Source organism: Megachile rotundata, chromosome 6 (genome assembly GCF_050947335.1).
Source record: "Megachile rotundata isolate GNS110a chromosome 6, iyMegRotu1, whole genome shotgun sequence".
In the NCBI taxonomy this organism is placed as follows: domain Eukaryota; kingdom Metazoa; phylum Arthropoda; class Insecta; order Hymenoptera; family Megachilidae; genus Megachile; species Megachile rotundata.
The window spans coordinates 7005400-7018936 of NC_134988.1; the positions used below are offsets into that span (position 1 = coordinate 7005400).

At 36.4% G+C, this 13537-nt stretch overlaps 1 protein-coding gene across 2 annotated transcripts in view; it reads left to right on the plus strand.

The window, feature by feature from the left end:
• LOC100876427 (opioid-binding protein/cell adhesion molecule) overlaps positions 1 to 13537 on the plus strand; it is a 353767-nt gene that overhangs the window by 305312 nt on the left and 34918 nt on the right. For both annotated transcript variants that reach the window (XM_076532318.1, XM_076532319.1), the window contains exon 8: positions 12727 to 12866. In XM_076532318.1, the coding sequence (XP_076388433.1) occupies positions 12727 to 12866 (140 nt within the window). The remainder of the gene's footprint in view (positions 1 to 12726; positions 12867 to 13537) is intronic.

Genomic DNA, 13537 nt, shown 5'->3' on the forward strand with positions numbered 1-13537 from the left:
GTAAAGTGGCTGGATGTCGGCCTCAAAGCAAGACAGCCTTATTTTTATCATATAAAAGTATAATAAAGTAGCATTTATGTTATATGAATGTAAAGCTAAAAGCTTGGCCAAGAGGCCTACATAGACCTACCATCGATATTTTTAATACAAAATGGCCGACTGTCAGCCTCAACGAACAATGAACCCGTCACACTTAGTTAACTACATTCGAATACATTTCATGACATGAACGTACAACAAAATGGCAATTATATTACATTAAATTTGGGCAGACAGCTTGATAAAAATGGCCATCTGGAAGTTTCGTTAATTTCGTTAACGGAAACTGATTGGTTGTCAGAGAACCGTCTTATTACGTGTCAGAGATTTCGTACGTATTTCTTAAATTTTTTTGCCGTTCTCGCGTTTCCGTCAGCGAACGAAATAATTGGCGAGTTCAACGAATAAGAAGACTCGGTTTCACGTTAAAACTCGAAACAGACGGTCACAGTTGGCCAGGACAGTGCATTTTTAATAACATTCCCGTGTCAATCTTTCTCGCCCTGGTTCCGCCTTTAATCTCGTCCCTCAGCTTGTCCACTGAACACGAGCAGAATTCTTTCTGTATTTCTCGTTACATCATAGTAATTTCGACCGTGTTAAATAAAATAGTAACATAACTTTTTCAAACTTTCATTAGAACCGTTGACCGGTGATGAACATTGCAAAAGTACAATGTGCAGGATGCTTCGAGTTAATTTAAATTGAACATTTCAATTAGTTTTATTGCTATTGGAGATGGGGGAATATAAACAACCGAAAATATATGTTGTCAGAATACTTTCATGGTCCATGTCACTTTTGTGACATGTATTGAAAAAACCGTGAAATGTATTGGTTATTGTTTTTCCTGGTTGACAGTTTTCGTTTTTTTCGTTTTTGATGGAAAGAGTTTGGGCCTTCAATGTAAATGAATGACCCTGTAGGCTATACAAATGTGAACTGAATATTAATACTAGCAAATTAAGTCTGTTGAATATTTTACAGCATTACAACATTAATAAATTTAAAGATTGAAACATTAAATTATTAAAATATTGCTATATTGTAAAATTGGTGTTATTAAAATATAACAAATCAACAAAACAAAACTTCAAAATCAACTAACAATAAATACTACAAGTTAAGTATCTTATATCGTCGTTTTTCCGGACGTATTCTACATATTATACAATAAGATAATACGAAAATTTGATGCATGCAAATATTTCTAAATATCTACTTCTCCAGCTTAACGAAACTAGAATTGCAGATCATAAAGTTCTGAAGTGTTGCAGTCCTAAAGTCTCGCAGTTCAAATTAAACTCGGAACTGAATAAAGTTTTGATACAAATTGGAATTCAAATTAGATTTTAAACTTTGATCTTAACGAGATATCGTCACTTCATATTTAACATAGGATGCAATTTTAATCTGTCCCCAAATTCATTTTTAGATTTAGAATATAAGTGTTTGTATAAATTCAAATTCATATTAAAGATCAAAAATTTCTGATTCGAGGTTTTACGATTTCAAAGCCTCAAAGTTTAAGGCACCATGGTTTCAAGGCCTCATGATCTTGAAATTCCACAGCTTCAAAACCTCAATGTTTCAAGACACCATGATTTCAGGGCCTCAAGACCTTGAGATTGCACAGCTTCAAAGCCTCAAAGTTTTATAGCACCATGGTTTCAAGGCCTCAAGATCTCAAGATTCCATAGTTTCAAAACCTCAATGTTTCAAGACATCATGGTTTCAAGGCCTCAAGATCTTGAGATTTCATGGCTTCAAAGCCTTAAAGTTTCAAGACACCATGGTTTCAAGGCTTCAAGGTCTTGAGATTTCATGGCTTCAAAGCCTTAAAGTTTCAAGACACCATGGTTTCAAGGCTTCAAGGTCTTGAGATTTCATGGCTTCAAAGCATCAAAGGTATAAAATTTAATGGACTTATAGTCTTAAATTTTTATAGACTCATGGCCTCAAGATTCTAAGATTTCAAGGTGTAGATGCCTCAAATTTACAAGTTTTCTAATCTCAAATATACAAGTTTTCAGAGTTCCAAGGTTGGAAGATACTATGGCTTCAATGTTCTAAGGCCTCAAGAGCAAGGCCTCATATTGCAATCCTTAGGTTGCAATATCCCTATTGTCTGAAATCAGTATACCTTAAGATGCCTATACCCTAAAATCTTTTTGTCTCAAAGTCCCTATATCCCGAAATTTCAATGTATCAACTTCCCAAAATCGCGAAATTTCAACGATCGAAACCCAGGAAGTTTTTTAATCTCAAATCCCCTTCACTTCTGGAGATTAAAAAATTCCAAGGCCCAAGTCTCAATTCCCATGCGTCGCCGACTCTCCGACCAACTCTTTCATATTCATAGTGAAACCTACGTTAAACATCTTAGATTATCTCGTCGAATACTCGGCGCAGAACCGGCCGTGTTTTCACGAATGAACAGTGAAATTTTTTCTGTATTTCGTGAAACTTTCGCCGAGTTAACCTGGAATTACAAGAAACTTCCGAACTCTGCCGGAGCAAGATCACGAGGTGGAAATTTGCTCCAGTTATGAAAGTTCGAACAAAGTGTTCGTTGATTAAGTAAATCGTCGAGAACTGATCGCGTCGATAACGTTGAATCCTTTTCAACCAGATCTTATCGATCTTACAGAAACAAGCCCGATTACGCATCCGACGAATCAAGGAGCATTATAACAAAAGGCAATGCAAAGTGCAAGAGGTGACACTTTAAGAAAATACTTTCAGAGTGATGGAATAATACGACAAAAATATGTCACTATGAAACAGGGTGGTATTTTGAAAAATAGTGAGCTGCAACTGTGTCTACACTGGGTGTTTCGCAAGTTTTGCTTCAAAAAAAGAACGTACTTTAGGAGTAGGTGTACGGAACCTGTGAAAAGGCCTCAGATTTCTTATTTTCAATTACGAAAATTATTGAGCTTTTGTCAAAATGTTAACCTTCATAGAGAATCGTTGTATAAGGTAGTCGGTTGTTTTTATAGTTTAGTTTCAATTTAAATATATGTGGTCATTGTATGTCCGTAAATGTAGGATTAAACTAACATTCGTCGGTTACGTCTTACGTGTCTAGTGTCTCTGTCTATGTTTCTTATTGGAACAAGTAGATATAATAAGAGGCGACACTCTGATAAAGAAACTACTTTTAGAGAGAGACGGAATGGTACAACAAATTTAGATGGCCGTACAAAATGAAACTGGGTGGTATTCCGAAAAATGTACATAGTGTGTATGATTCGACAAACGATACTGCACATTCATTCATAAATTATTTGTAGCTTATTCATAAGAAATACTTTATTTATGTAATTTGTAATAATAAAATATTTTGTCCTCTGTAACACATTCACCGGTAATTTATTTGTAATAATTATTTTATTTCCCTGTAACACATTCTGTATTTTCTTGTAACAGTTCGTCGTTTCTTTATAAGTTAATAACCATTTCTGTAATATATATTCTTCAAATATATTTTGTAATCATTTTAATATACCTTTTTTCAACTTTTCAGTATCGTAAAATGGCTGGTAATACTTCGAAAACCAATATTAGTAATATAGAGGAAATCTGGTTAGGATAGTTGTACCTAGTAGTCTCGTTAGTAAGGCATTCTAGTAAGTTTAGACGCGATGATCGTTGAGTACTAGCGAGAAAGTCTCGGTCCTCCGCGCCATCTAGTGGCGACGAGCGTAAGAGCGAAACCGCCACATTACAAATAGGTTTCCAGCTATTAATGATTTTCTAAGAAATGAAATTTATTTGATTTGAATTTCCCGCCCGTCAGAAGCAACTTAAGTTGACTTCGAACACCAAAGGTACCAAAATGGTCTTTCCACCTACTCCCCAGAATGAACAATGAACACTCGAATTTGGTCGGCGATTTAATGAAATTTATAATGCAAGCATCGCGTTGTCACGCAATTAAATTATTCGTTATAATTTATAAATGGATTGTATTGCACGGCAAACAAATTGCAGCCGGTGCACGCTATACAATTTTGTTCGTGGCGAGTGATTTATGCAAGTAAATTACGGTGGTAACGGTTTAAACGTCAGGTATACGCGTTTTTGCTCCGTGCTTTCGACGTTATGTTTATAATTCACCGGAGCGCAGTTTTCTATCGAGTGTTTCGTTTTAATTAACGGCGAATCAAAAGTCCGCCGTATTCCGCGATATTTGATCGTCGCGTTCCAAGGAAGGAACAACGGAAAGGGGATGAAACAACCCTCGTGACCCGAATCGTCAGTTTATCGCATCCTGAACGATACATTCCTGCTGTCTAACGATGCCTGAAACCGAGCAACACGCTTTTACCCCTCTTTCCACCACGTGGAATTTAATTCCAAACGTTCTGCCACGAAATTTACCCGCAATTCTCCCCATTGCCGCCCTGCCGCCCGTTCGACCCTCTTCCGCGGCTCCACCTCCTTCGCGTTTTCGACCCGGCAACTTTTTTCGCCGCAGTTTACGAAACCACAATGAATTTCGCTGGTCGCCACCGCTATCCGGAGATTTAAGGGCGCAAAATGCGTTTTGTTCCGTCGCGTGACAATTTTTTTCGTGCGACTCTCGCTCCTTCGAATCATACGTACGGTTGCCTCGTGTTATATTGCCATGTCCGTTCGAAGTTTTGTGTACTGGCGGGAAACGGGTACTATTGTTTTTTGGAAATTCATGATACTGTTGCGAGTGACAGAAAATATTCGTCAAGCTATTGTATTCTATGATACGTTTCTGTGACTGGGCTGATATAACGAGAGGGGAGTTTATGGAGCGGAAATATACTCTTGCAACTGTAATAAAAATGCACCATGAGTTAGAACGACTAAATTAAATTATTTCCTGGGTCAAACAATTTTATTGTATACGTAATTGTGTTGATTAAATTAATTTAATTCAGTTAATTCATAATTAAAATAATTTACGACTAAATCAATTTATAACTACAATAATCCATAATTAAATTAATCTGAAGTTAAATTAATTCGTAATATAAATAATTTTTAATTAGATTAAGCTATTCTGAAATTAATATATGTGTAATTAAATTAATCCATCATAAAATTAATTAGCTACATTAATCAATACTTGAATTAATTCATAATCAAACTATTTGACGACCAAATTAATCCATAACTAAATTAATTGATAATTTCCTTAATCGATAATAAAATTATTCATCCAGAAAATTAATTATCGATTATAGATTACTCTATCAGAATGGATTAATAAATTAACATATTTCAATGTGGATCTGTAATTAAACTAATTCTGTAATAAAAATAATTAAACGAAATTGACGACATTAAGTCGTAATTAAATTCATGAATGATTAAACTAATTAGTAATTAAATTCATCATTAATAATCGTTCATTAGATTAATCCATAATAAAACTTTGATATCAGTCTATAATTAAATTTTGATATTAATCCATAATTGAATTAGTCATTAATGAAATTAATCGTTCATTAGATTAATCCATAATAAAACTTTGATATCAGTCTATAATTAAATTTTGATATTAATCCATAATTGAATTAGTCATTAATGAAATTAATCGTTCATTAGATTAATCCATAATGAGATTTTGATATCAGTCTATAATTAAACTAATCCACGTAGGTAAGTCATAATTATAATTAACGTAATCCATAATTAAACAAATCGACCATGAAATTAGCTCATGTTAGACAAATCCATTTTGTGACAACTCCCCGATTAAATGAATTAATATTCGAATGAATACAGTGCAAAATAAACCGAACGTTCTGGGTACATTGTGTCGTCACATTGTACGATACAGTCTGCATATTCGACTTAACAACTCCCTTCAGTTATCCGCGCAAATAAAACCAACAGACCCGAGACATCCCTCCGTTCTGCAAGCTCAGTATAAAACGAACAGATTGTACTCGACTTAAACTCGAAAACCGAGGTGTGCATTACACGAAACGCTGCAGCGAATTCACGAAAATCCTTCATCCCCCGGTCATAGAATTCTACGGATATCCAGGATTTTCCCCGACACGCTTTCTCCTTTCCCCCGTTTCTTTTCCTTTCCCGAACGCAGCAGATACTCGTTGAAAAAGATTACATTCTAGGAAATTAATTATTCGGGCGAATATTGTCATGCATAGCGAACCGAGGTCCTATATATGCAATCTCAGGAGCTGATGAAGTTCATACTCCAAGATCGTGGAAGCTTGAGATTCCTAGGTTTAAAAATCTGACTGCTTCAAAATCTCAGTGTCTCAAGACGTCACATTTCTAACGCCTCAACGTTTCAAAATGATTCTTCTAACGTTCAAGTACTTCAATGTCTTAAAGCCGCAAATTTTCGAGACACCGCTGTTTCATGACCTCAACATTCCAAAAAGTTCTACAATTTGATGGCCTCAAAGTCTCAAGTTTTCATAATTCCATGGCATCAAGATTACAAGATTATAGGCTTCAATGTCTTGAAAACTCTGAGATATAGCTTCAAGGCGTCAAAAACTAAATTTAGTGATTCTATGACCTCAAACCACCAGGACTTCATAATACCATGGCCTCAAAGTCTTAAGGTTCTATAGCCCTGCGGCTTCAAAGTTTCAATTTTGCATAAGGGTTTGCATAAGGGTACAAGCGTAAACACTTCAATGCCTTAAATGTTCTAAGATTTCATTTCGCAGCCTCAAAATCTTGATTTCATAATTCCATGGCCTTAAGCCATCAAGCTTTCGTAATGCTATAAAGATCTTAAGGTCTTAAGGTTTTGTGGTCCTGTGGCTGCAAAGTATCAAGTTAACATTATTTTGTGACCTAGAGATTGTAAGATTGTACGATTCAATGCCTTAAAAGATTTGAGATTGCATCGTTTCACGGCCTCAAAATGCAGATTCTATTATTTTGAGGCCTCAAGCTACAAGATTTCATGATATCATGGCCTTAAGGGCTTATGGTATTATGGTAGGAATGCTTCAAGTTTTTAAGATTCAATGGGCCCGTGGCCTCGAAGCGTTTGTCTCGTGATTATCGTGGTTTCAAAATCTCTACAACTGCAAATATTTATATAAAAAATTTCTGTCTCAGAATTACGGTCTCGAAAAATCCCTATATTCCAAAGTCACTATGTTTCGAAGTCGACATGTACCAGTATCCCCATATACTGAAATCCCTATATTCCAAAATTCCTATACCCCAAAATTCCTATATCTAAAAATTTCTATATTTCAAAATCCCTATACTCCAAAATCTCTATATTATCAAAATACTACTATCTCGAAATTCCTATATACCAAAATTTCTACATCCCAAAATCCCTATATCCCAAAATTCCTACATCCCAAAATCCCCATATCGCAAAATCCCCATATCCCATGATCCCCATATACCAAAATCCCTATATCCCAAAATCCCTATATCCCAAAATCCCCATATCCCAAAATCTCTATATCCCAAAAATTCCCATATTGCAAAATCCCCATATCCCAAAATCTCTACATCCCAAAAAACCCCATATCCCAAAATCCCCATATCCCAAGATCCCCATATCCCAAAATCTCCATATCCCAAAATCCCCATATCCCAAAATCTCCATATCCCAAAATCCCCATATCCCAAAATCCCCATATCCCAAAATCCCCTTATCCCAAAATCCCCATATCCCAAAATCCCCATATCCCAAAATCCTCATATCCCAAAATCCCCATATCCCAAAATCCCCATATCCCAAAATTCCTACATCCCAAAATCCCCATATCCCAAAATTCCTACATCCCAAAATCCCCATATTCCAAAATCCCCATATCCCAAAATCCCCATATCCCAAATTTCCTACACCCCAAAATCCGTATATCCCAAAATCCCTATATCCCAAAATCCCTATATCCCAAAATCCCTATATCCCAAAATCCCTATATCCCAAAATCCCTATATCCCAAAATCCCTATATCCCAAAATCCCTATATCCCAAAATCCCTATATCCCAAAATCCCTATATCCCAAAATCCCTATATCCCAAGATCCCAAAATCCCTACATCCCAAAATCCCCATATCCCAAAATCCCCATATCCCAAAATCCCCATATCCCAAAATCCCCATATCCCAAAATCCCCATATCCCAAAATCCCCATATCCCAAAATCTCCATATCCCAAAATCCCCATATCCCAAAATCCCCATATCCCAAAATCCCCATATCCCAAAATCCCCATATCCCAAATCCCTACATCCCAAAGTCCCTACATCCCAAAGTCCCTACATCCCAAAGTCCCAACATCCCAAAATCCCTACATCCCAAAATCCCTACATCCCAATATCCCTACATCCCAAAATCCCTACATCCCAAAATCCCTACATCCCAAAATCCCTACATCCCAAAATCCCTAATTCCAAAATTTGTTAATTCAACTACTACATTATTCTGAAGCTACAATCGACAAAAAAGCCCAGATACCTGTAAAGTCCCATATTTTTGCACACCTACAAAGAATCATAGCCACGCATATTTCACTCAAGAACAATATTTGCGAGCCAGCAAGAACCATGAATAGAATAAATTTCACAATTATACCGTCGTAATTCATCCAGCAGTGTATTTATTCTTTCGCTGTACTGATTTTTCATCCTTTCGTAAAAGAGAGAGAGGCAAACGCGCAACTGTAATCGTAGGGCAGATGCCGGACTTAAAATTTTGGTGGCAAGTAAAAAAGGAATTATCAAATCTCTCACGTACGAGATTTCGGGATGAAGCTTCGTACGTGATTTATATGGGATCCATGAGATTTTATATTTCTGTCGCGACTGGAACGCGTTCAATCCGTCGAAACGAGGCTTAAACGCGATTTTCAAAGCTCTTCTGTTATTTACGAACAATCGCGTCGAAAACAATTACCCTAACAAAAATTCCTTTATAATCTCGTTCCAAATTTTTAATAACGCGTACAACGGCGTCCGCTCTCCAATGAAACGTTTCACGGCTCGTTTACCGGCAAATTTTGTATTTATTGTTCGCGAAATGGCGACGTTTAACAAAAAATTTGGAAAATGAGTATCGAACGGGTCTGCGAGCGCAAATAATCCGATGACGCGATGAAAGATCATCTACCACTGATTTACAGGTTTCGCGTAACCGTTTCAAATGTATGAATTACAAATATTTAATCGGGAGAATCTTTAATCGAGTAATCTCCAAACGTGCATCCCCTGTGACTCGTTGTTTGTCCAAATTTAAAACTCGATCCACCGTTTCCCTTCCATGTAAATCAAATAATCCTTCGATTTATGTTTTTCGCCTGTCCCCATTTTGCCTGTCGAATAACGGTTGTACAGTACGCCGGACCTTTTCGATTTTCTACTTCCATTCCTCGTTTTTCCATTTTTCCTTCTTTTTTTTTTATAACAGAGAAATAGATTTTCATTCTATCCTTCGGTTATCCTTTTTCGATACACGTTGCCGGGACTTTCTCGTACTATCTTTATTCTCCTTTCGCCTGGCCAATCCCTTCCATCTGGATTCACATATTTCCATTTCGTTCCCCGTGTAAACCGGCCATTTTTACCGACGGAATTCGTTTTTTTGCGTCTCTGCAAGCAGACTGGGTTTCCTTTCATGCTGTATAACAGTGTCCTAAATACTCTTGTGCAGTTGTAATCAGTTTTGCGTTCATCGGCGAAGGCGTTATAACGCTAACTCGGACATAACCTAGACCTAACAGAGATAACCTAATACAGGACATAAACTAACAAATAAAACGTTTAAATATTCCCCTGAATTAATATTTACGTTCACTTATATTAATTTACGTTGTTTAGTGTAATATTGATATACCTAACCCAAACCTAACCTAGACCTAATGTAGACCTAACACTGAATTAAACGTAATAGAGACTGACCAATTAAATTTTGATGTATTCCTTTCAACTGTACGAATTTACGTGGTCACAACATCAACGTACCTAACCTAACCTAACGCAGATCTAACCTAGGTTTAACACAGATTAACAAACGATATTGTTAAATATTTCTATGATAAATTTTGTCACGTTCGTCAATAAATAGTGTCACAAATAGTATTTCCCAATTTGCAATGACTGATCTGTTGCGTTTGAGGCCAACAGCCAGTCAGTTTACAATAAGAATATCGATGAACTGTTTATACAAGGTCTTTTTGTAGACTTCAAGCTTCAATTTGACACACAATATGTGCTATTAGTACTATTTTAAAGTACTTTTATGTTAAGAAATTCGGTCATTGATTAACTAGCTCGTGGTAGCTGATTCATTTCGTGGTGAGGCCAACAGCTAGTTGTTTTACATTAACAATATCATTCAATTGTTTATGTAACACTTTTCTGTAGACTTTAAGCTTTAATTCGACGTATCATAAGTGTTATTTTGAATTGCTTTTATATCAAGAAATCCGGTCATATATTAACTAGCTTATGGTAGCTGATTCATTTCATGGTGAGGCTCACAGCCATTTTACATTAAGAATATCGCTCAACTGTTTATATAGTATTTTTCTGCAGACTTTAAACTTTAATTTGATGTGTCATAAGTATTATTTTAAAGTACTTTTATATCAAGAAATTCAGTCATTGATTAATTAGCTTGTGGTAGCCGATTCATTTCGTGGTGAGGCCGACAGCTAGTTGCTTTATATTAAGAATATCGTTCACCTGTTTATGTAATACTTTTCTATAGACTCTAAGCTTTAATTTGACGTGCCATAAGTGTCATTTTAAAATACTTTTATGTCAAGAAATCACGATTGAATTTATACATTTCAGAATCTATCGCTGTCTACTGCAGATGTCACTGTCTGTTGTAATTAACAATGCATTTTATATTCGAGATACTAATAGTGCATCCACATAGCAATTTTCTTCAAGTTTCAAACTTTAATTCCGTGTATCACAAATGTTATTTTAAGCTACTTGTCATCGATTCCTTAAAATAAATTTCGATGTTTCGGAATAGTTTAAAAACTTAACACAGTAGATGTCAGATAAAATACCTCCACAGATGACCTAAGCAATTCTCGCTCTCTTAAACTTCGTACATTTCTGAGCTTAAAAAGTTCCGCAAATAATCTCCTCGTTTCGGTCGACGGAAAAAAAATGAATCGTGGCCTACAAACGAGCTTATCATAACGACCGTGTTCTATCGTGGCGGAGTAGACTCGCTAATTTACAGCGATTTCGATAACCGTAATTACATCACACTTCCAACCGGGTCTTTGGTTAATAAATTCCAAGAACGGTCGCCTAATCGCGTAATGTGAGAATATATGTAAGCGTTCCTTCGTGGCGGCCAACGGCCGACATTATCGTTTACTCCGTCGAGAATTTAACTTTCTAGCGTTGAACAATTACTTCCGAATTCAACGCCGGTTCTCGGTGATATGATCGCGAAAACTACGCCGCAGACTAGGGTACTCTTCCGGGACTTAAAACACCCTGAAGAATTAACTGGAAACAACTACTTGGACAGCTGATACCGAGTCACTTTGATTCATAGTTTAATTTTTATTATTACGATGGTTTATACATTCAGACACTGGGTCATTCGAGATGCAAGATATCGCATTGAGACCATGACATTTGAGGGATTATATGCGGTGGTTAGATGTAGGTTAGATTTGAATTGGATTCGAATTACAATGGCCTTAACAAGTAACGTATCAGTTATGATGGACAATGAAATGTAGGTTGGATAATTCCTGATATGATTTCATGACATAGAAGTATTATAAAATGGCACTTACACTATATGAATTTGAGGCTTGAAACTTCCCCAAAAAGAATATATAGGCGTGTCATTAATGTTTCAAACACAACATAGTAAGTTACTGGCCTCAACGAGCAATGAGTCAGAGACGATAAACTGTCATTCCTGATAAAATTTCATGACACAAAAATACTTCAAATGTCAAGCATGACACATCAAATTGATCCTCATGACTTCGTAAAAACGCTAGTATAAACAATCCTTCGGTATCTTTAATACAAAATAGATCGTCAAACAATTATGGCATTAAAAACAATGATGCATTTCGCAATGGTATACAAGTGCTTCAAAATTACACTTACAGCATATCAAAATAAACATTACAATTTACTAATAAATCCTACAGCAACAATTCATAGAAGTTTTCAATCTAACATAGTTATTTGTCTTAACAAATTACTATGAATAGTGAAATGTACCTATTATGTTGTTCAACTTCTAACACAATTTTATCACATAAAAGTATTCTAAAATACCACTCATGTTACATGAATGTAAAGCTTGAACCTTACCCAAAAAGTCTACATAAATGCACCGTTGATATTCTCAAAACAAAATGGCTACTTGTCGGCCTCACAAGCAGTAAATCCGTCACCCTACGTTATCTCGCGTTCAACGCGGTGTTTACTATAAAATTACTTCAAAATGCCACTTGTGGCACATCAAATTGAAGGTTAAAGCTTAAGAAAAGTGTCCCGCATAGATGTAAAGACGTTTCTTGTATCCCCGGTACAAGACGCAGAAACTTCTTTCGTCATTTCCTACTTTCTACTTCCCTGACACAAGAGCAGCGGGATGCAACCACCGGGACATCAAGCGTCTACTTTTCGTTTAAAAGGCCAGTACACTTTCGACTTCCGTTCTACAAGAGAACCCTCTGCTTTCTGTTCCAGCGTGAAGACGGACATGGGCGCTAGCGGCGCGATATCCAGGCTCTACATTGCGAACGCGAACAAAAAGGACAGCGGAAACTACAGCTGCGCTCTTCCTGATGTGGCGGCTGCTACCACGGTCTCCGTCCACGTCTTAAATGGTACGTCTTCAGTTATTTAACCTTCAATAAGGCTATGTACAAGGTTACACAGTTTAACTTTAAGGAGATGTGACTAAAAAAAGATCCTCATAAAAGGTTATCCTCAGAGATCTCATGAAGCGCTTTGCAACGTGACCAATGAACGAAATGATAATTGTCAGCTAACCTTGAAGAGTCCTCGACTTAAATGACACATCTTGAACTGTTTAACCTGCAACAAGGCTATGTACAAGGTTACACAGCTTAACATTCAGGAGACGTGTCCAAAAAGAGTCCCTCATAAAAGGTTATCTTCAGAATTCTCATGAACCACTTGCAACGAGAGCAACGAATGAAATGATAATTGTCAGCTAACCTTGAAGAGTCCTCGTCTTAAATGGCACATCTTATATTGTTTAACCTTCAGCAAGACTATGTACGAGGTTACACAGCTTAACTTTCAGGAGATGTGACTAAAAAAAGACCCTCATAAAAAGTTATCCTCAGAGTTCTCATGAAGCACGTTGCAACGTGACCAACGAACAAAATGATACTAATTGTCAGTTAACCCTGAAGAGTCCTCGTCTTAAATAACACATCTTCAATTATTTAACCTTCTACAAGGCTACGTACAAGCTTACACAGTTTAACTTTCAAGCGATGTGACCAAAAATAGATCCTCATAAAAGGTT